Here is a 25,731-nt window from a genome sequence, read left to right as displayed (position 1 = left end):
AGGTGCAATGGGCAGGCTGGGGTGGGTAGGACTACACTGAAGGAGCACTGACCATACTCCTAACCCTAGTAGATCCTAATAGCCAACCTACAGGCTGGCTGTTATAAGCCAACTTTTCAGATGTGGAAACTGAGGCTCAGACAGGTGAGGAGGCTGTTCCACAGCCAGACAGTGGGGAAGACCTGTACTCTGGCCCTTCCCACAGAGCAGGTTCCCAGGCCCCATAGGCTTGCCTCTTTGAAACACTGTTTGAAATGACTCCCAGAAATGCAGGAAGAAAACAAAACATTTATTTTCATCAACTGTTCCCTATCCTTGAAAGTGCCTGAGAGGTGTTTGTCAGGAGGTGTGTGTGACTCATGCAGACACTTGGAGACGGAACTGGCTATTTTTGCCCCAGATTCCGGTATGATGTGGGCAGCGTCCCCGCAGGGTGCATGGGCAGCCCACGCTGACGCTCAGCAGGAGGCAGGCAGTGGTGCAGGCACAGTGGGGTAGGTGAACCCAGTGTTGTCAGCGTTGCCGAAAACAAAGCCCTACACGCAAAGGGCAGGCTCTGAGTTTCCTGGGGTGCCTTGTCAGCTTCATCTCCCGTCCTCTAAGGGCTGATGTTGGGCCCCAGGCCGTGGGGAGGGAGGACCATGGTCCTTGCTGATGCCCTGTCCTCTGGTGAGCAGCGCCCCCCCCACCCCCTGGCAGCTCACACCTTTCTCCAGATTCATTCTGGCCTTGCTTTAGGGGTTGAACTGTGGAGGCTTCTGCAGCTCGGAAGCAGCAAAGGGTGTTTCTCCCTTGTGCTGTGCTGAGTGGTCCCTCCCTGAAGAAGGTAAGGGGTCGGGGTCCCACTCCTGGGCCAGGAAAGGGCCACAAGGTGCCTAGAATGGTAGACATGGCCTGTGTTTCCCAGTGTGGTGCCTGCACCCTGGAACTGGGGCCACGGCCTTCTGACCCAGACTGTCTCATGCTCTCTGGGATTCGAGGGCCCCAATTTGGAGCAGCTCTGTAGTACTTAAGAGAACACGTTCCCTCCAGGCCCTCTCTGGGCAGCGGCCACCAAGGACCATCCTGTCTCCACCCACAAGAGGAGATGCACACGCCGTGGCCAAGGTGAGAAGGAGAGCCCGAAGAAGAGAGCAGACAGCCCAGCCTGGGGACAGATCCCACAGCAGTCAGCACATTGGGGACTGGGCCCTGAGGACAGGGGAGCAGGAGTGGAACGGACCTGGGGTGCTGCTAAAGGTCCCTCGGCTGTAGCACAGAGAGGGCTCAGAGGCAGCAGGAGGCAGGTGGCTTGTGGGCAGGGCAGGGGGAGGTCCAGGTGGCTCCAGTGCGGATGGGATGAGGGCTGGGGCCACAGAAGCTGCCAGAAGTGTGATGGGAGAGGAACCTGGGGGCAGTCACAAGAGGCTGGTGGGCCCAACAGGGACAAGGCGGCTGGACCGGGGGACAAGCCCTGCCTGCCCCTCTTAGCTGGGGGTGTAGGGCAGTTAAAAGAATCTCAGCTGAGGGAGAGTTAGCTCTTTCATCCCTGATCCTCCCTTCATGCATCTCAGTGGCAAATATGTTTCTCACACAGTGTCTGATATTCATTCTCCGTGGTAAATAAGACACTTGTTCCCCCTGCCAAAACAGGCCACACTCCTCCCTGGCAGCTGCCGCCTGGCTGGCCAGCCCATGGGACAGCCTGGTCACCACTGTCAGCCTCGGACCCCATCCAGGCACCGCTGAGCACTTTCTCCACACCCCACCCTCCTGCATCTGCTGCTGCATCCGGTCACCTCACAGTGACTGTCATTCATTCATTCATTCATCAAATGTTGACTGAACACTCTTCTAGGTACTAGGGGTGCAGCTATGAGCAGGATTGGCAGAGCTGTGCCCCAGACGAGCTCACAGGTCCTATGGGGAGGAGGGAGACCAACAAGTAAACAAGACCCATAACTGCAGACTCCGCTAGATGCCACAGGGACATGAAACAAGGTCCAGGGTGGAGAGCAGCTGGGCAGCGAGTGCCATGTGGACTGGCTGTCAGAGAAGGCCTCTGCTCTGATGGGGGACGAGGGAGGCAGCCAGGGTGAGGCTGGGCATTCCTGGGGTGGGGAACTGAGGCAGGAATGAGCACAGGGTGTGCAAGGGAGAATCAGGGACCAGATTAGAAAGCTGGGCTTGGAGCCCAATTGGTGGGACCTCATGGACCATGAGAAGGACTTTAGGGAAGGGCCGGGCATGTCAGGGGATGTAGCCGACGGTGCTGACCAAGTCCCAGCACTGAGCTGGGCGCGTTCACTCACAGCCTGTCTATGCTCACACGCGTTCATTAGCCCTGTTGTGCATGGGGGAAACTGAGGCTTGGGGAGCCCACACAACACCCTTGCCACCACCTGCCGCCACCCATTCCACCTCTCCCAGCCAACCAGCCCTCGCCTGGTCCCGGTCTGTAACCCTGGCTGCCTGGAGGACCCTTTCTTCACTCACTTCCTCTGGTTACCACCTCCAGATGCATGGGCCCCAGCCTCTGTCCGCTGCATTTCGGAAGACTTCTTCCAGGAGGGGACACTGCAGCTGGACCTTCAAGGGGAATGGAGAGAAGGATGTTGTAAAAGAGAAGAAACAATAAAAGCCTGACTCAGAGGTGGGCATGCAGACGGCATGTTTGGGGCACAGCAAGCAGGCCGATGGGTGTGGTGTAGCCTTGCTTACTATTTTTCAAAAGATCGACTCATATATTAAAATGAATATATTTTGTAATAAAATTTTACATTCCCACCTAAATCACTAGCATCACTTCCCATAAATAAAAAATGACCATAAACATTAATGTAATGAAAACAAACTTTATTTTTAAAAAGAATAAAACTACAAAATGAAAGTGCCAGTGTTCTGGTTCTGGGGTGACATGAGCGTGCCGCACGCTACCCGTTCCTCTGGATGCAGCTGAAACTCTGGCAGAACGCTTGGAGCAGTGAGTTTACCATTTTTCTTCCACTGCTGTTCCTCGGCCTGAGCTCAGAGCCGCCTGAAATCTAGGAGGGACCTCAATACCAACAGAGGAAGTTCCGGGAGGAACCGCCTGGTTCTGGCTCAAGGGACAGGCATGGGGTCTCATTTCTCAGAGAGAGTGGGGAAATCCGTTTGAAATATCTTTTCTCTGCTCTTTCCCATCCCAGCCCACAGGGGCATTGCGTGGGCCCTGCAAGAGCCTAAAACCCTGAGGCAGGGGGCCTTCCTCTCTGAGCGGAGAAGGAGCCGCTGTCCACAGAGGGCTCTTCTTTCTCTCACAGTCTTACCCCCACTTGCCCTGGATACAGGCACGGTCATGGGTAGTGCACATCAGAACATGGTAAGTAAAGCCCTAGTTTTTCAGCTGGTAGACCAAAAACGAGAGCCCCAGGAAACTGGCAAATACCATACAGACTGTAGAAAGGGAGGAGCTCAGGGAAGCAACCCCATGAAGTTGCTTATAAATTCCGGGGCTCATTCTCAAGCTGCACAAGTGTGGATCTGACCCTCAACAGCACACCATAGTCTTTAATAATTGAAGTACTAAACAGACCGCGGCCCCGGTCTCAGAGTGGCCACAAGGTGGCGCCCGCATTTGCATACCAACTCAATGGCTTTGAAAAACAACATTGAAACCACAACCCACAGAAGCCTCATCAGAACTTTTGGCCCAAGCCCAACTGAGTCAACTGCCTGCTAAAACAAAAACATAAATATTCTCCATAGTATTTAAACAAGACACAGAATTCCAAAACATAGTATTCAAAATGTCCAGAATGCCATCCAAAATTACTTGATGTGTAAAGAACTAGGAAAACCTCAACTCTCAGGGTGAAAAGCTAATGACCAGACATTCAAATTATCTGACAAAGACTTTAAAGCAGCTATTATAAAAATGCACCAACAAGTGAAGGCAAATGTTCTTAAAACAAATGGAATGATAGAAAGTCTCAGCAAAGAAATAGGAGACATAAAAAAGAATCAAATGGAAATCTTAGAACTGAAAAATGCCATAACCAAAACCTAGAAACTGATTGGATGGGCTCAGTAGCAGAATGGTGATGGCAGAGAAAATGAGCCGTGATATTGAAGATACTTCAGTAGAAATTATCCAGTCTGAACAACAGAGAGAAATTGAAAGAAAAATTAACAGAGCCTCAGGTGCCTGTGGGATAATAGCAAAAGGTCTAACATTTATATAATTAGGGTCCCAGAAGGACAGAAGAAAGAGAGCAGTGGAGAAAAAAGTATTTGAAGAAAGAAGAGCTGATAATTTCCCAATTTAGTCAAAGACTTAAACCCACATATTTAAGAAATCCAAACAGGATGAATCCCAAACAGAACAAAACAAAACAAAAAAATGTATGTTCAGGCACATCATAATCAATCTGCTAAAAGCTAAAGACAAAGAAAAAAGCCAGGAAAAATGATGTTTTCCTTATTAGGCAAGAATGATTCAAATTACTGTAGATTTCTCAATAGAAACCATAGAGGACAGAAGTAAGAGGAATCATGATTTAAAGTGATGAACTGTCAACCCACATATACATAGAAAATATCCTTCAGGAATGAAGAGGTTAGAAGCCACGCTCCGGTGAAGGGATACTAAGAATTTATTGCCAATAGACCTGCTCTCTCACATTGCTAAAGAGCATTCTTCTGGTAGAAGGGAAATGATACCAGGACAGTTATAGCATCAGGAATGAAGGAAGAACAACAGAAATGATAATGTGATAGATGTATAAATACGATAGATTATTCGCCTCTTGAATTTTTTAAATGTGTTTAATGGTTGAAAACAAAGATGATAACATTGTCAAATGGTCTCTTCGGTGTATATAGATGTAATACATGAGATGCCTACAGTATAAATGGGAGAGTTTAAAGCTATCCACATAGTGGTTAGGTTTTTCTATATTCTACTTGAAGTGGTGCCATGATTCTAAATAGACTGTGAAAAGTTAATTATGTATATTGTAATCCCTACTGCAACCTTGAAAAGAACTATACAAAGAGATACAGTCAAAAACAAAACAGACAAATTACAAAGGAATGCTAAAAAATGTTCAAATGATTCAAAAGAAGGCAGAAAAGGGAAAACAGAAGAATTAAAAACAGAGGCAACAAAAATAAAATGATTGCTGTGAACCTAAAACTGCTCTAGAAAATAAAATCTATTTGCAAAAAATAATAAAATGTTAGCCCTCATCCAAGCACATCAATTAATTCATAAATTGTAAATAGTCTAAATTCGCCAATTAAAAGACAGAAATTATCCTAATGCATTTTTCAGATGATCCAACTTGATGCTGCCTAAAAGAAACTCATTTCAAATATAATGACCAAGATAGTTTCAAAGAAAAAGAATAGGAAAAGGATATAACATGAAAATACTAATCAAAAGAAATCTAGAGTGGCAATACTAATACCAGAGTAAACTTCAGAAAATTACCAAAGATAAAAGAGAGACGTTACATAAAAGGGTCATTTACAACAAGGGCATAACAATCCTAAATGTATATGGGCCTAACGACAGAGCTTCAAAATACATGAAGCAAACCTGACAGAACCAAAAGGCAAAATAGGCAAATCCACAAATATAGCTAGAGACTTCAGTACTGTTCTCTCATTAATCATTAGAATTAGTAGGCAGAAACCAGTAGGGGTATGGAAGAACTAAACCCCAACAACCAGCTGGATCTAACTGACATGTATACAACTCTCCACCCGACCACAGAGGAATCTGCATTCTTTTCAAGTGCACATGGACTGTTCCCCAAGATAGATCATTTCTTGGGTCATAAAGCATACCTTAACAATTATAAAAGCATGGTGGAAACACAAAGTATGTTTTCTTACCATTAGGGAATTAGATTAGAAATCAAATATAGAACAATTACAGAAAAATCTCCAAACACTTAGAAATTAAATAATCTAAATAAGAGAGGATGTCTCAGGAAATTAGAAAATATTTTGAACTGAATGAGAGTGAGAATACAGCATATCAAAATCTGTGGGATATGCCTAAAATGATGCTTTGAAAGGAATTTAAAGGAACATTAAATTCTCACATTAGCTATCAGTTCTCCCCAAATTAATCTACAGATTTACCGCAGCTTCAATCAAAATCCCAGCAGGATTTTTTGTAGACATAGACAAGGTCATTCTAAAAGGTATATGGAAAGGCAGAGGAACAAGAATAGCTTAAAACACCAAAATATAAGTCGTAATAAACATACATCTATTTATGACAATGCCGGCCTGTACAAAGTTCCTTCATGAGACGAGGGGAACCACTTATCAAATGTCACTGACAAAAGGCTGTTTGGCTTTGAGTTGCTCACGGTGACACAGATGGGGTCTAAGTCAGGAGGACAGTTCGGTGTTTGGCTCTGAGGATCTGAAACTCCCCTCTGGGTCTGCTCTTCGTGGTGGCACGTAGTCTGTGGCCCCTCAATCCACTGCCGGGACTGGGATCCTTGGGGTTGGACCTGGAGTGTAAATGTCCCCTCTCTGGGCTTCAGTTTCCCCACCTCCTGGCCCAGCTGGATCCTACCCAGTACTTTGAGACTCAGGGGGACATGGCCAGCCTCTGTGTGGGGCCTCCGTGGCACAGGAAATGGAGGGCCCAGGTGGCCACAGGAAAGCAAACATTGTCCTGATTTTCAGAAAGAAGGTGGGGCCTGTGAGCAGGAAGCCAAATGACCACTGATTTTGGACAGTCCCCTGTGCACACCAGGGCTAGACAAGGACAGGGATTTCCCTCCTTGTCCCTCCAGTTCAGTGAGGAAATGAGTCCCAGAGAAGGGAAGCATTCAATCCAAGGGCACACCGCAGATCAGTGGCCAGATAGGACCAGAACCTGATGGTCATCCATCACTCAATCATTTCAGACATGTTTGGGGGGTACCCAACATGCGCCCAAACACAGGGATATTGCAGTGGATGTGAGATCATGTTCTAAGGCTCATGATCTTGTGGGGAGACAGGGAAGAAATAAGTAACCAAACAGATGAGCACCTCAGTAGGTGGCAGGGAGCATGAGGAGATAACCCCAGAGGTGCAACGTCGAGGGGCCCCGGGAGGTCTGCATGATGTGATCTGAGAGGCTCCTTTACACTCACAGCACTCCCACTACCAGCGGGGTGTCCCCAACTTAATTCTGACACTGTCTACCTGGAGACAGCACCAGGTCCCGCAGGTTAAGGGCTCAGTCCCACAAGGCTGTCCTCCACCCCTTCAGACTCCAATCACAAGTGCAGGTTCTGACTATACTGGCTACTGGCTATAAATCAGAAGTTCCCACCACACCCTCCTCGGCTCCAACTAATTTGCTGGAGCCACTCACAGAACCCAGAGAAACATTTACTTACATTACCAGTTTATTATAAAGGATATGATAAAGGATACAGATGAACAGCCAGATGCAGAGGTACATAGGACAAGACGTGGAGTGGGGGCAAGGGGCTTCCACACTCTCTCCACTCTCCCAGCATCTGCGCCTGTCCATCAACCCAGAGACTCTCCAACCCCATCCTTTTGGGTGTTTATAGAGGCTTCATTACACAGGCACGATTGATGAAATCATTGGCTATTGGCGATTGATTCAACCTCCAGCCCCTCCCCTCCCAGGAGGTGAGGGGGGTGGGACTGAAGTTTCAACACTTTAATCACTTGGTTGGTTCCCCTGGCAACCAGCCCCCATCCTTAACATAAATCAATTTTGGTTGAAAGGGATTTGTTACACATATCGACACCTTTGTCATTCTTACCATTTAGGAAATGTCAGAGGTTGTGGGAGCTCTGTGCCAGGAAAGGGGATGAATGTATTTACTATAAATCACAACATCACAGAGGTCCTCTCAGGGCACAGCATCCGAGCAAGCTCTGAGTGATGAGGAGTCAGCCAGGTGAAGTAGGGGAAGGGTGCTCCTGGCAGAGATACCTGCAAATGCAGGCACAAGATGGTGTGTTCCCGGATTTTCTATTAGTTATCTTTAAAGACATTTTTAAAGCGTTCTTTACACTGTATCACTGGTGACAGGCATATTGTATATGGCTTATCTGAAATAGAGGGCCAATTTTTTCTTCCCAGAGGCAAAGCTGAATGATTGAGGGGGAGTGGGGTGCTGGAGTTGTATTAGGATAGAAATCTGCATGAGGGCAGCTCAGGGGGTCTTTCCCAGGAGTCTCTGATTCTGGGAGCCAGGTGGAGTGATCTCAGGTGGTGAAGCGATAGCCAGTGAGTGACACCAACACAAGGGGTGCCCTCCCAGGACAGAATCCACCCCTCACACAGCCTGGAGAAGGATGTCTTGGCTTACAGAGCGATGCATGCCAGTGCCTGGGGGCAGGGGTGTCCAGCCTGGAGTCTCCCAAGGCTAACTGCACATGGAAGGAAGTGGGTGCCCTGACTGGACCCTGGAGCCCTCACTGACCCATCTGCTTCTCAGGCTCAGGCAGAGCCAATGGCTTCTTGCAGGGGGATTTGGAGGGGTGCTGAGCTGAGCCACCAAGAACCAAAGGAATCTGCAGGAAATACCTCCAACTTAGCAACAAGAGACTGTTCCACTGGTGCATTCCCATCTGCCTTCCGGGGGCTAAAGGAGACCATAGATGGGCCATCCTCAATCCTGCAGGCTTGACTGTCATCTGGGGCAATTTTTTGCTTTCAAGGTTCTTTCCACTTCTAGTGACAGAGGCCCAGCTCAAATTAGCCAAAACAAAAAAATGGGAACTTACAGTTTCACATAAATAAAAAGTCTTAACTTCAGGTGCAGCTGGATTTCAGGTCTCAAACCTGTGCTCGACGCCTGTCCTCCTGTTAGCCTCGAAGGGGCAGTAAGAGTGGCTCCCAGCCTTCCCTTGGTGGCTAGAGGGCCACCAGCAACTGAGGCCTTCATCTGCTTAACCTCTAGTCCTGCTGGAAAGAGAGCAGCAGGAGGGCAGGCCAAACACCCAGTCCCCCCTGAAATCTACATTAAAATACACTAGTGGGACTTGTCATTTAAAAAAAAAAAAACAAAAACATAAGGACAGGGAGAACGGAAGTAGCAACAACAGCAGGAAAAGCTGGAACACAGGTAGCTGAGTAAGCAGCGATAGAGCAGACCTGATGTAGCCAATTCCCAGCCTGTGGATCAATTAAAGGTGGTGGTTACAGTCAGGAGCTACACCCACAGCTCCTCTTCCCAACCCCAGTATTAGAATTCCCCAAAACGGCCCACCCAGGTCTCCCCACAGTGAGCCTGTCCATCATCCCTGTCCTCTCCCTCAGAGGTCCAATCAGCTTCTTAGTCTCCATCTGGCAGCCAAAGATTCCCAGACATCTGAGGAAAGCTTCTAACTTGGCATATGATGACCAAGAAAAATGGGGGGGAAAAGTAAATTGGAGGAAACAAAGACAATGCAGGAAGAAGAAAATTTCAAATATAAGTTGTTACCAATATCCACAGAGAGGTAAGAAGATATTACATCTATGGAAAAAGAACCAAATGTTACACATTTAAAAAGGAACATTCAAAGGAAAAATAACTCAAGGAAATTAAAAAACATGTCAGCAGAAATAAACAATCAAGGTTTGGAAGGTAAAATTGTAAAACCCCTTTAGAAAGTAGAGCAGTAAGATTTTTTTAATGGAAGATAGAGAAAGGATAAAAAAAATATTGGACAAGTCCAGGAGATCCAACATGAATACTGAGAGTTCCAAACAGAGAAAAGGAAGGAGAGGAGATCACCAGTGAAATGACTTAATAAAATTTCCCAGCACTGAAAGGCATTAGTTTCCAGCTGGAGAGGCTGGAAAGTGCTCCACACAGGGCATGGAAAAGACCCCTATCGAGGCACATCATTGTGAAATTTCAGATCACTTGGGATTAAGATGATCAATATGGAAATTTCAGTACTAAAACCAGGATAGTCCTGGACAAGCCAGAATGGTTGGTCATCCTAATGGGACAAAGAAAATTTTACAAAATACAGAGAGAAGCTAGAAAATAATGACTTCAAAATTCTGAAGAAAAATTATTTCTAATTTAGAATTCTATACCCTGCTGAACTGTCAATCATACTATCAAGTATGATGGTAAAATGAGAATATTTCCTGGCATGTAAGGCCTCAAAAAAATTACTTCCTAAGCACCCCTTACCAAGAAGCTACTAGAGGATGTGCTCCATCAAAACAAAAGTATAAAGCAAGAAAGAGTCAGACATTAGAGACAGGAAGCAGGACACCCAAAACAAGATGACAAGGTATCCCTTGGAGGAACGTGAAAGGTGATCCCAGGCTGACAGCCCGGCACCAGACTGGAGGCAACTGAGCCCTACTGCAACAGTGTCGCCCCAGAGACAGACTGTCACCACCAAGACTCCCACTTTCATCAGGCCATCTTCTTAACCCGAGGACAGAATGCCCAGGAGAACTTGGCCTGGATTCTCCCGAGGACACACATGTCACTGACAGAAGCTCTCAATTTTCCCTGAGAGCAGAGGGGTCCATGGTGGGCTTAGGAGCAGGGGGTATAGAGCAGCCCACTCCCTCTGCCCACCCACCTGCTGCAGTCCCGCACCTGGTCCACCCCACAGTCCTGCCAGGTGCCCAATTGTGGGGAACCCTGTTTCCCAGGACTTGCTCCTGACCTCGCTCATGACTTCCCCAAAAGGGGCCTTGTCACCTCCCAGAGAAGCTGAAGTCAGACCCCAAGCCAAGACTGTCCCGCTCACCTCCTCCTGGGGCCTCCACCCAGCAGGGCAATGCTGTCCTGTCCTTGCCTGGCTGCTGTGCGATTTCACTCCGTCTTCAAGACCAGGTGGTTTATTGTGGGAATAGGTTACATGAGGGTGGTGGAGCTACAAATCACAGCTATTAACACAAAGTCAGGGTGGTCATCACCCAGAGATTAGAGGACTGAGAATCAGCTTGATTGGAGAAGGTGACTACAGGATTTTAAGGTGCTGGTTATGCTGTTTTTATTAGCCTGGGTAACAATTCACAGATGTTCATGTTATAATAATCATAACTATTGCTACTGTTTAAATTGTAACTATGTTTACAGAATCTTTTGTGTTTAATTTTCAAAAATAAAGGGGGAAATATCAAGGAAACATCTCTCCATGGTGGTCTCTAAAGAGGACCCAGGATTTACTCTGATTGGATAGTCTGGGTCCCCTGCTTAGGGAGAGGAGGAGCGGATGCTACACTGTCATTGAGCAGGACCCAGTCTACCAGCCCCCACCCGACCTGGGGTTCCCGCCAGGGGGGAGAAGTGGTTCCTGGAAGTACGGAAGTATGATAGTTGGGAGGCTAAAACAAAATCTTTTCTCTCTGGTTTAGGGGAGCAATTGGGCAGTATCTTTCAGTTCCCTTGAAAGGACAAGTGTCTTTCAACCCCGTTCCTCTCCTTCTAGAAGTGTGTCCTCAGGAAATAATTGCGGATGAGGAGACAGAGTGAGGGAGCCTATGGTTTATAAAGCAAGAGAGAGGCTGACTTTTCCCTCTTTGAAAAGCTCTCTATTTTTAGTTACCGACCTGTAGTGGGTCCTGGTGTCATCAACCTATACTCGACAGATTTCCTGCAAGCTGGGCCCAGAGTTCTTCAGGGACCTGTGCTTCCTGAGCTGTGGAAGCAGCAGGCTCTGTCAGCAGGAGCTAAGGACCAGATGGAGCACAAAAATAACTCAGGCCTGTCTTCCCCTCACAACCAAGTCTGTTGAGTGGCTTCCCGAAGGCAAGGCCCGGTGCATTCCCAGCCTGGGCAATGGGAACCTCTAGGCTCAGGCCTGGGGGAGGGCCCAGCACCTCAACAGCATCCCTTCATGGGACCCAAACTGGAGTGACATGAGTGTCTTAGCTCTAGGCTTTGTCAGGGAGGGAGAGGAGGACCACAGGGTTTGTAGGGACCTGGACAAGATGTTGCCACTACTCAGAGCAGCCAGGCCTAAGCTGGCATGGTCCAGGCCCCAACCCCAGGTGGACCCTTTCTTCCCCTGAGGTTCCTATGAATGCAGGAAAGGGCTTGGCTGTATTTCTGTCCTTCAAGTGGGTCGTTCAGGGGCTGCTTAGGGACTCCCCACCTCCTAGAGGCCAGGCCACATCAGGGTTCCCAGTATTCAGGTTGCACTCTCCCAGTTCCCAGCCCCTGAGCCCAGCTCCCCTGCAACCTCTGGACTATGTCTGTCTGCCACTCAGCTTTACCACTTTCCCCAGCCAAGGCCAGGAGCTGCTTGGAGAGGGGATCCCAGCGATCAGGGTACTAGTCACCAGCTGGTAACCTTGTTCATGCCACTTTACTTTTTAGGGCCCAGGTTTGCTCATCTGTGAGGTGGGAAATCATTCCCATATGGTTCCTATAAGGATTAAGTGACATATGAGAACAAAAGACACATGAAGTAAGACACAGAATCTGTTTCTTCTTTAAACTGAAGACTCAGGAGCTCAGAATCTATCTGGGTCAGATAGAACAGGAACTTCATCCAAGATCCTTGGAAATGGCCCTAAGCTCAGCTCCTCATCCCGCAAGAGCACAAGGACTGTCCCTGTTCCTACAGAATCAGACACAAACAAAGATGCTCATTTGGCTCTCTCAGCCATTCTGTGGGCCAGCTGAGGCTCCAGACACCCTACCTGGCAGCAGGTCTGACCTGGACCCTATGAGAAAAGCTTGGAATTCAGGCCTCTTCTCAGAACTTCCAGGGGCCCTGCACAGATAGAGTAAAACTGAACAAGGCTGAAACACCATCTTTGAGGAGGCCCATCAAGGCTGGGGATAGAGGAGGCCTGGGGCTTTCAGGACACATGCAGATTCAGGGCAGTGCCCAGGAGGGAAACCAGTTCTCCCAAAAAGCTGCAGGGGGACTAGGAACATCATCCTTGGAGGGCTCTCAGCTTTGTTTCCAGAGCACACCTGGTCCTGATGGAGAGATGGAGCAATATAAGATGCTTATCCTCACCAGTACTGTTTCTGCTGGAAAGTTCTGCCCAATCCATTATGACAAGAAAAGAAAGTGAGGTTTAACCACCAGAAAGAAAAGAGATGAAATTACCATTAATTGTAGGCATAATTGGCCTCTGGAAAACCAAAGATTGTTAAAACTAATGAGATATAAAATTCCATATACAAAACCCAATAGCAACATCCAGTTAAAGATATAATGGGGAGATGTCAGGGAAGATAGTGGAGTAGAAGTACCAGGGTTCCATCTCCAGCTAGATGACAATTGAAGTTGCAGAATTTGTCTGATGTAACCATTTTAGCACTTTGGAGTCTATTCAAAGACTTGCAGCTTCCAGAGAAAGGCTTGGACAGTAAATCTCAGTTAACTTTGGTCAATTTCAGTTCTTAGCCTGGTAGCAGCTACCCATTCTCCACCCCTTAGCCTCGTGGCAGGCAGCTAGACATATGTTCCTGGAGCAGCTTGTGTACAGCTTGCAGGAGCCAAGGTGGGCAATGAGGACCTTGTTGTCCAAATATCAGGGATCTGGGATCTGATGCTTATTGCTGCTTCTGATTGTAGAGGTGCTGATACACAAGCAGGCTACCACAGTTGCAATCCTCCCTGGCTGAAGAGACTTCCAGGGAATTTCAAGGGCTAGAGCCTCCATTTTGTCTTCCTTTCACCACCCCCCCGCCCCCATTTTCCCCTTTTGGGAGCCGGGAGTAAGCCATTCAAAAGTAACCACATATGGGGAGAAGGGATTTTTAAAGTTACTGCACATGTTCACGGAAAAGTACAGGCTCAGAAAAGACCCCAAAAGACTTTGAGTTTTACATCTCAGGCTGATCCCAGCAATATATATATATTTTTTAAACCAAACAAACAAACAGAAAAACAGTATACACTGGGGAAATCTGATTTCCAGAGTTACCACGTTATAAGATTCAAACGTCAAGTTTTCAACAACAGCAACAAAAATCACAAAGCATACAAAAAAAAAAAGGAAAAATGGAGCATTGAAGAGGGAAAAAGAGATAAATAAACAGAAACCACTCCCAAGAAAAACCAGATGATGAATTTATTAGACAAAGACAGGTGGTCAGTTAAGAAAACTATGTATGAACAAAATAGAAATACAAATAAAGAGATGGCAAACATAAAGAGGAACTAAGAAGAAATTTCAGAGTGAAAAAGTACTCTTGAATTGAAAAATTCACTAGACCTATTCCAAAGCAGATTTGAGCAGACAGGAGAATCTATGAACTTGAAGAGAGGGTGATTGAAATGATTGAATCTGAGGGACAGAAAGAAAAAACTATTGAACAAAAGTGAATGAACAAAGCCTACGGAGTCCATGAGACACCGTAAAACAGACCAACATACATGTCATGAGAGCTCCAGAAGGAGAAGAGAAACAGAAAGAGGCAGAGAGATTATTTGAAGGAATAATGGTTGAAAGCCCCAAGTTTGGTGAAATGCATGGATATAAACACCCAAGAAGCTCAACAAACTCCAAGTAAGATAAACTCAGAGACGCACAATGAGGCACATCATAATAAAGCTGTTGAAAGACAAAGACAGAGAATCTTGAAAGCAGCAAGAGAGAGGCAACTCATCACATACAAGGGACCCTCAATAAGATTATTGGCAGATTTCTCATCAGAATCTTTGGAAGCCAGAAGGCATTGGATTGATATATTCAAAGCACTGAAAGTAAAAACATTGTCAACCAAGAATCCTATATACAACAATACCTGTCCTTCAAATATGAGTCATATGAAAATATTAAGATGACTGGTAAAGATATATACATGGGGAATTATTAAAGTTAGTAGTATTATGGTAGCTTTTATTTCTAACTCCACTTTTTACTTTCTATATAATTTAAGATATTAATGCATTTAAAAAATAATTGTTAGTATATTGTTTTGAACACCAGCTGCATAAAGATATGATTTTATGACATCAATAACTGAAACAGGATAGGGGCAGAGTTTTCGTATGCTATTAAACTTAAGCTGGTATAAATTCAAATTAGAGTATAAAAAGTTTAGGATGGTAAACATAATCCCATGGCAACCACAAAGAAAGTAGCTATAGAATAAGCACAAAAGGAAATGAGAAAATAATTTAAATGTTTCATAACAAAATATTAACTAAATACAACAGAACACAGTAATAAAGGAAATGAGGGACCAAAAGATATAAGGCACATAAAAAAATAGCAAAATGGCAAAAGTAAATCCCCTTTAACAGTTATTATTTTAAATGTAAATAGGTTAAACTCTCCAGTCAAAAAGAAAGAGAGAGATTGGTAGAATGGACTTTTTAAAAAATTATCCAACTATATGCAGTCTATAAGAGATTCATTTTAGATCCAAAGACAAATATGTTAAAAGTGAAAGGATGGAAAAACATATTCCATGTAAATAGTAACCAAAAGAGAGTGGGGTGACTATACTAATAGCAGAAAATAGACTTTAAAAAGTTAATAAAAGAAAAGGAAGGACATCATATATTAAGAAAACGTTCAATACAGCAAAAAGATATAACAATTATAAACATTTACACAACTAAAAACAGACTATCAAAATCTATGAAGCAAAAATTACGAGAATTAAAAGGACAAATAGACAGTTCTACAATAAAAGTTGGAGATGTCAATACCCCACTCTCAATAATGGATAGAACAATCAGACAGAAGGTAAGTAGAAAATAAATTTGAACAACAAGATGACAGACATATACGGAACACTAACCAACAATGACAGCATACTCATTCTTCTCAAGTGCACGGGGCACATTCTCCAGGATAGACCATATTTGGGCCACAAATCCAGTCTCAACAGATTTAAAAATATAGGTATCATACAAAGTAACTTCTGCAACTACAGCACGATGAAGTTAGTGATCAACAATAGAAGGAAAACCAGAAAAATCACAAATTTGTGGAAATTAAACAATGCTCTCTTAAACAACCAGCGGTTCAAAGAAGAAATCACAAGGGTAATTACAAAAGCCTTGGAGGCAAATGAAAATAAAACCACACTAAAACTGATGGGATGCAGTGGAAGCAGTGCTAAGAGGGTAATTTATAGCTATAAAAACTTACATTAGAAAAGAAGAAAGATCTAAGATGAGAGCAGAGATAAATAAAATAGAGAAAATCAATGTAACCTAAAGTTGGTTCTTCAAAAAGATTAACAAGATTGACAAAAAAAGAGAAGACTCAATTACTAAAATCAGACATTACTTTCAATTCTACAAAAATAAAAAGGATTATAAGAAAGTACTATGACCAATTATATGAAAACAAATTGGATAACCTAGATGAAATGGACAAATTCCTAGAAACACAAACCTACCAAGACTGAATCACAAAGAAATCTAAATAGATCTCTATAGTAAGGAGTTTGTAAAAAGTATAATAAGGAGATTGAATCGGTAATCAAATTCCTGCTGACAAAGTAAAGCCCTGGACCAGAGGGCTTCACCAGTGAATTCTACCAAGCATTTAAAGAAGAATTAAAACCAATCCTCAAACTGTCTCCCACAGAGGAGTTAGGCTTACACCACAAGGTCCTGGAACTTTGAACAGTTCTAGAGCCCCTGAGCAGGGTGGCCTGCCAGTGTGTAGCCCCAGAAGGCAGGATGCCCAGTTGGGTGCTGGTAGCCCACCAGGAGCACACCTGCATGGTCCTCTCCCAGTCTCCCTGAGGACCCAATCTCCACAGTGCAGGCTGGCTGCCTCTGTATAACTGTCACGGGAGCCCAAGAACCTCCAGATGTGAGTCCTGGAAACCTAGACATGAGGAGACACTGACACGCTGGAGGGGTGCGGGCTGGGTAGTGGGAAACCACTGCCTCTGAGTGGGGAAGCTGTGACTCAGAAGCCACCCCACGCCCTCCCACATAGGCCTGCAGAGGGGTCAGGACTCCTCAGGTCAGGTCCCCAGGTACATTCTCCAGGGCAGCTGCATCTGATTGGTCCAGCCCGCCTGGTGCCCACCCCTTGGCCAGGTAAAGGCGGGACCTTGACAGTCCCACCACTACATTTGTGGTTATTCCCCAAGACAAAACCCCTGGTGTTCTAGTGAGAATGAAAGGAAATGGATACAGAGAAGTCACATCCTACAGATGGAGGCCCCAAGAGGAGTGGACTTAGGTCCGGATCTTGGATCTGGGCTGGGAAGGAGACTCAGCCATGGAGGGGGATCCCCTGTGCACCTACAGGCCAAACACAATGCCCAGAGGGGCTGGCTGGGCCCTAGAGGCGCCACTGTGACCGCCGGCCAGCCAGTGTGTGCTTCTCTCCTCATGTCCTGGGCACCACTGACACATCTCAGGAGTCTGATGATGTTCCCTTGATGCTATGGCTTGGGGACCCAGCAACGCTGCTAGGCAAGAATAGTGCCTGGGGCTCAGACACCTGTGCTCAAGTTCCAGCGTGTGCTCATGTGAGCTGGGCTTCTGCCTTGCACTCTGAGCCTCAGTTTCCTCATCTGTAAGATGGGAGGGCTCAGGCAGAGAGGAGTGGCCCTGTCAGCTTTCCCAGGCTGGGACCCCAGGCCTCTCCCCAGCTCCTCCCTCCCACTGACTCTGCCATTCGAATGCCTGGCATGTCAACTGCTCCCCACCCTCCCTGTTTGCACTATTCATTTCAGGCTTCACAGCTTCTCACCTGCATCACTGCGTCACTTGAATGCCACACATCTTAACTGAGTACCCATTATGGGTGTGCCAGGTATGGAGCCCAGCCCTGGGGATGCAGCAGGGCATACGCCAGGCTCCTCCTAGGGAGACCGAGGCTAGTGTGAGGCCTGGGGGGCGGGGTCACAGGGGTTCCAGGGGTCAGGAGGGGCGCCAGGCAGGTAGGTCCAGCATGTGAGGTGTGGTATGTCCTCGTCCTGGGACGCTCACTTGGATGGGTCAGAAAGTGGACTTTGCACTCCAACCATGTCTTGGCCACTCTCGGTTGTGTGCCAGAACAAGGCATTTGTGTCCCATCGATGACCTGGTCACGGGGTGGGCATGTCCCCGACACCACCACCCACCATGGTCCTGGGATTGGTTCAGGTGTTCCTGGGCCCCTTCATCCTCACGGCTTCGCTGAATGACTGATCTTCACGTTCACCTGAATGAATGACACTAAAACAATAACAACAGGGCTGGGTGACATGCACATCAATGACACATTTTTCAGTGATCCATTGTAGTTTTCACCACTTGAATCATATGTTTGTATCCTGTCGTATGTGTGCTTTTCTCGCCTGCCATTTTCACTTCCTTATGCCATAACCGTGTCTGTGTGATCACTGAGTCTTCATAACCATCATTTCAACGGTAACAGAGACTCCACTAACGGGAGGCATAGGGCAGTGTCCTCGTCCATTCTCGTTTGGCTTGTTATCTGTTGTGCTATCTGATATTTTGTTCACTACTTATAATTAACACCAAAGCAAACTCCTTTCCATAGCTTTTCCTCGATAGTTTATTTTCTTGGGATAAATTTCCAAGGAGTTAATTAAGGTGAAAGGACACTAGAGACCATAAGGCTCTTGGCACATCAAGCCAAATCTTGTACAATTCAGAGGGACTGTGACAGTCCGTGTCCACCCCCATCCAGCAGTGTTTAAGGGGCAAACAGCACTGGTTGTTTTATTAAGTCTTGTTCACTTAATGGATATAAAGTGGACACCCAGGGGACTCACACTGCACACTTGTCTCTTCACACAGAGCCCCAGGCCCCGCAAAGGCAGAGTTGAAGACCTTGAAATAGTGGTTTAGAGGGGGCGGCGGAAGAGTCCGCCAGCCCCCCAGTGATCCTGTCTGTGGCGAGCCCAACTTCAGACCCCACCTATGCCAGCCAGGCCCCAGCCCCTGTTTCTATACACCATATGCTCTTGGAAGCACAGATTGGTGAACTGATGATTTCAAAGATTTTTAAGGGAGATGTGACAATAAACAGTTTTCCCATCATCATTGGCTTTTTTTAAAAATTGTGGGAAAATACAGATAACATGAAATCTACCATTTTTCCCATTTTTACGTGTACACTTCAGTGGCATTAAGTACATTCATATTATTTTGTCACCTCCATCTCCAGAAGTTTTTCATCTTGCAAGACTGACTCTGTCCCCGTTAAACACCAACTCCCCATTCCCCTCCCCCAGCCCCTGGGAACCTCCATGTTGCTTTCTGTCTCTATGAACTTGACTACTCCAGGAATCTCAGATAAGAGAAATCACACAATATTTGTCCTTTTGTGTCTGATTTATTTCAGTTAGTATAATGACCTCAAGATTCATCCATGTTGTACATGTGTCAGAATCTCCTTCCTTTTTAAGACTGAATAATACTCTATTGTATGCATAGACCACATTTTGTTTATCCATTCGCCCATCGATGGATACTTTAGTTGCTTTCTCATTGGCTTTTAAATATTATCCCTGGACACCCAAACAATGGAATACTGTGAGGCAGTTAAAAAATAAAAAGAACGAGGATGCTCTGTCCTGCCATGGAAAGATCTCCAAAATGTAATAGTGAGAAGAGCAGAGGAGAGTGTGTACAATACGTTACATTTTTGTGTATACAGAAGTTCTGGAAATATAGGAAGTAATAAAAGCAGTTGCTTCTGGGAGGGGCATGTGGGGTGAGTGAGGGCCTCCATCTTCACACGGCTGTTTCTGCACATACAACATGGTAAGCATACCATGTTGCCCACTGCTCAGATGGGCACATGCTGCCTCCCTGCCTGGGAAGTCTCTGCAGACTGCCTCCTGCCCCCAGTCCTCAGCACAGACCCCTGGTTGGGAGGATGCCTGCTTGTGCCCCTGGCAGTTCCCACACGGAGAAGGCTCCCTCAGCCCTGTCCTCTCCAGCGCACCTACAGGGAGAGGTGGGAGGGTTGGTGGGGTGCCACCAGGCTCTGATCTCACCAACCCTGTCTTAAGGGAACATCTAACACAGGGAGCTGTCACCTCCTCTCCCTCATGCTGCAGAGCACATGCCTCAGTGAGACAGTCTCTTGGCATGCCTTGGCCTGCTTGTTGTCTGCCACCCGCCGCCAGATCCAAGAGGTCCTGTGCGGTCCTCAGTGCCTAGAAGGTGCCAGCCATCGTTCCATGCCTACGCACACATGAATAAATGTCCCTCGGCAATGGCGGGAGGAAACAGGAGGCTGTGGCAAGAGGACAAGCCAGTCCATTAAGACCTGGGCCCAGCTGAGGACACGATGGCTGGTGGAAGGTCGGAGGGGCAGAGTAGCAGCCTGTCTGCTCTCTGAGAGTCCCTGTGGGTCACGATGGTTCTGGCCTCCACGCCACCCTGTGAGCCCAGCACCCCACACCCAGCCGCCAGTTCCAGGCCAGGCCCGAGCTGTTCTGCAAGCGTCCCAGCTTGTCTCTTGCAGTGATGGCATCCTGGCCCCTCCCACATGTCTGACAGGCCACCCTGCCTTGCAGAGAGGTTTCCAGAATCACCTCCACCCCAGCTACTGGCCAGTCTTTGAGAAAAGGGACTGGGATGTCGGGCAGGTTCAGCGCTGCAGGAAGAAGGCGCCAGGTGTCTGACAGGAGAGGGGAACTGCCAGGTTCACGTGTGCTCTGTCCTGTGGAATCAGGCTCAGACACGGGCCCTGGGTGTCGGGCAGAGCCTTGCCCCTGCAGAGCCATCACCCCTGCCTCCCCACTGGGATGAACAGGAGGTGGCTTTGTGAAATTTTAGTTTCATCAGCTGAAAACTGAACACTTACAGCTTGGCCGGGGAGGTGAAAATAAAGCTATGGCTGTCCTCAGGGCCAGCACTGTCCAGGCTGCTTCCACACTGGTTCCCACACCTGCTCCAGGCTGTGACTCAGTTTCTGAACCCTCCAAACGGCCCTCTGTGGGCTCCCTCTGATCCCCAACTCTGACTGTCCATGTCCCTCTGTCTCTTCTCAGGGCCAGGTCACCCAGGAGACCAGGAAAGACAGAAACGGGCCTGGGTCAGGGTCTGTCTTGGGGGAAGAAGGGGTGAGGTGAGGAGGGCAACGGGGAGACTCCAATCCCGGGAAGGTCCCTGTGGTGAGCCCACAGGACTCCATGGTTAATTCAGAACATGAAGCGATTTGAATATCAAGGATGGTAAAACAGTCACAGGCTTGGCCAGGATCTGTGGCTATGAAGGCCCTGGCAAGCTTTGTTCCCTGGGAGGATTGGCCTACAAGCATTAGTAGAAGAGCCTGGGAGAGGAAACAGGGGCCCACTGCACACGTGTGGAGGTACTTGGTGCAGGCCAGGCCCTTGACTCAGTTCTGGGTGGGAGGACAGGCCCCGACCCCCGCCTGGAGGAGGTCTGGCTGGAAAAGTTGCCGTACCACAGCCACAGGTGGCCTTTCTGCACCAAGCACCAGCAGCAGCACCCCCAGCACTCAGTTGTCCTGACAAGTAGAATCTGCCCCACCAGAGGTCAGGGCCCCCTGGCGGGAGGCGGGGCACAGCAGAAATCAGGGAAGGCTCCCAGAGAGGAGGAGGCATTTCAGCCATGTCCAGAGGAATGGAGGAGAGAAGGTGGTGGGAGAGCCTGCAGCAGGGAACAGCTGGACGGGTCAGTGGGGCTTAATCACAAAGAGCCTGGAACGCCAGGCTATGGGCGGCTCCCATTTGGCTGCACTGAGAGAAACCAACTTAAAGAGGCTCACACAATGGAGAAGTCCACAGCTTCAGGCACAACAGGACCCAGGGCCTCACACGATTAACTCAGAAATGTGCCCACTCCACTGGTCCCTTGGTACGAGATGATCCCAACAGTGCCATTCCACCAGCTCCGGAACTCCGGGTGAAATAACTTCCAAGTGCCACAGAAATTCTTGGGTTGCACCTGAGGCCCCAGTTCGCATAAGGTTCATCCCTGTCCAATCTTTGTGGTCAGAGGTGGGAGGTAGTGAGGGAAAGCTGGTTCCTGGGGGAGGGTGTGCTTTGGGCTGGGGGTCCCTGGCAGCCAGCCAGGGAAGTGATCACTGGGCCCGGGTGGGCACAGAAGTGCCTGGGGGAGGCAGGGCCCACCCAGCCAGGAGCCCAGGGAGCCAGCAGCCGCAGCTTAGGTGTGCCCCAACTGCTCCTTGCCGTTGCAGGCAGACATGCCCCAGACACTGAGCACCTCCGACATGGTCACCCCGAGCAGCCCCGGCCCACCCCCCACCAAGCCCGCCGATGGCGAGCAGGCCCATCAGCCCCTCCTGGATGGGGCTCCATCCTCAGCCTCCCTGGACACCCTGATCCAGCACCTGGTGCCCACAGCTGACTACTATCCCGAGGTGGGTGGCCCGCCCAGGTGGGGCGGGAAGCAGCAGAGTGGGTGGGCTGTCCTCCTCCAGGCATGGGGGAGACAACAGGGCTGGGGCTGGACTTGGGCCGGGAGTAAGGGGAGGTATGTCCCCTCCATGTCCTGGTGAGCACGTGCCGCCTTTCTCCTGTGTCCCCAGAAAGCCTACATCTTCACCTTCCTGCTGAGTTCCCGTCTCTTCATCGAGCCCCGGGAACTCCTGGCCCGGGTCTGCCACCTGTGTATTGAGCAGCAGCAGCTGGACAAGCCGGTGCTGGACAAGGTGAGGGGCAGGGCACAGCAGGGGCCTCTGAGTGTACCGGCACTACCCTGACATGCCTTCGTGCATCAACCCTTGGAAAGGCAATGATTGTCTCCATTCTCCTGACGTGAAGCCCACAAGAGGTTTCTGACTTTCTGAGGCCCAGACCCAAAGGGACAGACTTGGAATCTCTAACCCCAGGAGCTGTTTTCCAGTGCCTTATGGGAACCCTTGAGCTCACACCAAGCCCAGACCCGGGTCCCCAGCACCCCATCAGTAAGACTCCTGCCTTACTGGGATGGCCCTGCAGCATCTGCTGGGCTGCCTGCCCCCACCACACTCCGTTCCACCTTTCCATCCTCTGTGGCCCAACCTTCCCTGGCTCAACCTTCCCGGGCCAGATCCCTCGGGCTGTGACTGCTAGTACGTGTGTCCGTGGGGCTCTACTGTTACAGAGATAGAAACCCAACAAAACTGGCCTAAAAGCAAAGAGACTTTACTGGCTCACGAAACTGCAAAGTCTCAAGTACCACTGGTTCCGGGTGCTCAAACGACGTCATTAAAACATGGTCTTTCTACCTCCTACCCTCTGTTCCGTTTTCCCCTGGGCCAGCCTCACACTCTAGCGCAGGTTCACCCCTCACAGGAACAGGTGGCCTCTGCCGCTTCAGGCTCACTGTCTACCCTCCCTAACGCCGTGGAAAGAGAGAGGCCGATCCTCAGGGGGCCCAGGAAAAATGCCAATCTCATTGGCTTAGCCTACACCACATGACTTCCTGTGAACCAATCACTACACATGATGGAGCTACGCCTTGCTCTGATTGTCCAGCATAGACCTCAGCTTGCTCCCGGAGCCCTGGGGCAGGATCAGCTGTCCCGAACCCCACAGGCTGAGAATGGGGAACAGAGAGACCCCCAAAGGCAACTGAGATGTGTCACTACAGAAAGGGGGATGGAATACGCAGCAGGTAAAACAGGAGATGACCCTGCCCAAATGTGTCTGTCCCCACTCGGCTCCCCTGTGGTCAATCCCTATCCCCGTGTGATGTTCTTGTCACCTGGCACTGGGAAGGCATTGTCGCGTCTCCCTCAGCCGCCGCAGCTGCCGCCAGGACAGCAAAGACAGGGCAGAGAGTGGCTGAGGCGGTGGCTGATATGACCCCAGCACCCCTCATCCAGTGCGGGCGCCCCTCACCTTGCCTTGCAGGCCCGGGTCCGGAAGTTTGGCCCCAAACTGCTCCAGTTATTGGCTGAGTGGATGGAGACCTTCCCGCGGGACTTCCAGGAGGAGTCAACCATCGGGCACATGAAGGACGTGGTGGGCCGCATCGCCCCCTGTGACGAGGTGGGTGAGACGGGGTGACCTTCACCCTGCCTGCACCCTCACACCAGGACCTGAGCCTGTTCCCGAGCCCACCTCAGGGCCCTTATCGCCCCACCTGCTCACTACAGCTCCTCTAACATCGTCCCCTTTCTGCCTCATCAGCAAATCAGGTATTCCAGCGCCAGGATGGATCTCTTGTCCTCTCTCCTGCCCTGCTCTCATTAGTGGCATCAGATGGGGCAGAGGGAAGGCCCGCTCATGGGTTCTTGTGGTGGCACGGTCAGGTCATTGCTCTGTGACCCGTTAGGCTGGCCTGGCAGGGTCTTCCTGGGCCTGGTGCCACAAAGGCCTCGCCCTCCCACCCTGTACCACACCAGGGCTGGGCTGGCAGTCAGTGCTCCTGGACAAGGGCCTGCCAGTCAGTGTGGGAAAGGATTCTGCAGGACCAACCAAACTAACAACAATGGTGGGGAATACAGCCACACACTGTCTGGTCAGTCTCCTGGGCTTCTCTGGGTCTCTTGGGCAAATTGTAAATCCTACAGGATGGGGCAGAGGAGGAGAGAAGGCCCCCCTGTGGCTCAAACCACCCCCCAGGGAAAACACAGCCCTTGCACTCCAGTGGCTTGGGAAGCAGCCAGTGTTAGGGTGTTAGGTGCCTCTGTGCCCCGTGCCCTGCCCGGCTCTCACAGCTGTGTTGCTCTGGGGAAGGCATGTAGGGGTCTCCAAGCCTCACTTCCCTTATGGGTGACAGGAGGACAAAAATCCTCCAGGATTATGGTGAGAATACAAACAAGGAAATGAATGGGGCCCTCCTGGTACATTTAGAAGGGGCAGGTTTATCAGCACCTGCAGCACGACTCTGTGGCCTGCACTGACGTTGCATTATCTGGAAGGAGACAACGTTAGGGCTAGTGCACGTCAGTTGCCTTGGGAGGACACTGACCGTGGCAAGCTGGCAGCTAGTGACGTGCCTCAAGGTGGGTCTGGCAGAGCCAGCTGCATGTGATGCAAAGGAAAACTGCTAAGGCAGGCTGGGCACAGGAAGCCGTAAAGGAAGGAAGGCCTAACTGAGGCTCGGAGACGGAGGCCCTACCCTGGGGTCACTTCACAGAGCAGCTAAGTGACTTAGCTGTTCTGAGAGCTTGGAGAGATGAGGTCATCCCTCCTCCTCTTCTGCACCCCCTGGTCCATCTGGGGGTCATGACTCCTGGTTTGGATGCAGCAGGGAATGTAGTTGGGGAATGCTCAATGCTTAGATGGATCAGGAGGGGAGGGGAGAAACGGAGAGGAGATGCTGGCTGACTGGCTGGATAAATGGTTGGCTACTTTGATGGATGGGTGGAGGGGGAAGATAGGTGTTTGGGTCGCTCAATAGGCAGGTGGGTTTATGGGGTGAATGGATGTGGAAAGACTGATGAAATGGTGGGTGGGCGGCTAGATGAAGAGATGGGTGGGTGGGTGTTTGGGGGTGGGGTGGGGTGTGTTGGTGGGGGTGGGGGTAGAGGGCAGATGGATGAATAAGGATGGATGGATGGATGGTGGGTGGCATGTGAGTGCGTAAATGTTAGAAAGGGGGCGGGAAGGATAGATGAGTGAGTTGCTGGATCTGTGGATGGGTGACTCTATAAAAGGGCAGGTGGACAATAGCAGAGGGGTGGAGAAGAGATGGTCGGATGATGGATGGATGGGTGGAGTAAAGTCTATGTAGGGTGAGGAGAATTCAGTCTCTCGCTTCTTCTCCGTCCCCCCAGGAGGCCTTCAGCAGTGGTGAGGTCTAAACCATTGACTAGACAGAATTATTACCCTGTTCAGGCCTGCTTCTGCCATTGGCACAGCCATTTCAGAGGTAGACCCTGTTGTTCTGGCCACAGTGGGGGATGGGTGTAAGTCCCGGGTTGGTTTC

The 25,731-nt window shown here is 48.9% G+C and overlaps 1 protein-coding gene across 5 annotated transcripts in view; it reads left to right on the top strand.

The window, feature by feature from the left end:
- The window catches only part of RASGEF1C (RasGEF domain family member 1C), a 91,569-nt gene that overhangs the window by 30,813 nt on the left and 35,025 nt on the right, over positions 1-25,731 (top strand). Inside the window, exons 2-7 of one of the 5 annotated variants that reach the window (XM_033096682.1) lie at positions 1,033-1,107; positions 2,498-2,632; positions 3,168-3,340; positions 22,049-22,231; positions 22,400-22,522; positions 23,709-23,846. In XM_033096682.1, the coding sequence (XP_032952573.1) occupies positions 3,317-3,340; positions 22,049-22,231; positions 22,400-22,522; positions 23,709-23,846 (468 nt within the window). In that variant the 5' untranslated portion in view covers positions 1,033-1,107; positions 2,498-2,632; positions 3,168-3,316. Of the gene's footprint in view, positions 1-1,032; positions 1,108-2,497; positions 2,633-3,167; positions 3,341-22,048; positions 22,232-22,399; positions 22,523-23,708; positions 23,847-25,731 lie in introns of those variants that run through there. The other 4 variants (XM_033096683.1, XM_033096684.1, XM_033096686.1 and 1 more) reach the window with 4 other exon arrangements.

The sequence above is a fragment of the Rhinolophus ferrumequinum genome, chromosome 24, assembly GCF_004115265.2.
Source record: "Rhinolophus ferrumequinum isolate MPI-CBG mRhiFer1 chromosome 24, mRhiFer1_v1.p, whole genome shotgun sequence".
Lineage (NCBI taxonomy): Eukaryota > Metazoa > Chordata > Mammalia > Chiroptera > Rhinolophidae > Rhinolophus > Rhinolophus ferrumequinum.
Note: the sequence above shows the minus strand (reverse complement) of the source record. Positions and strands in the feature narration are given on the sequence as shown.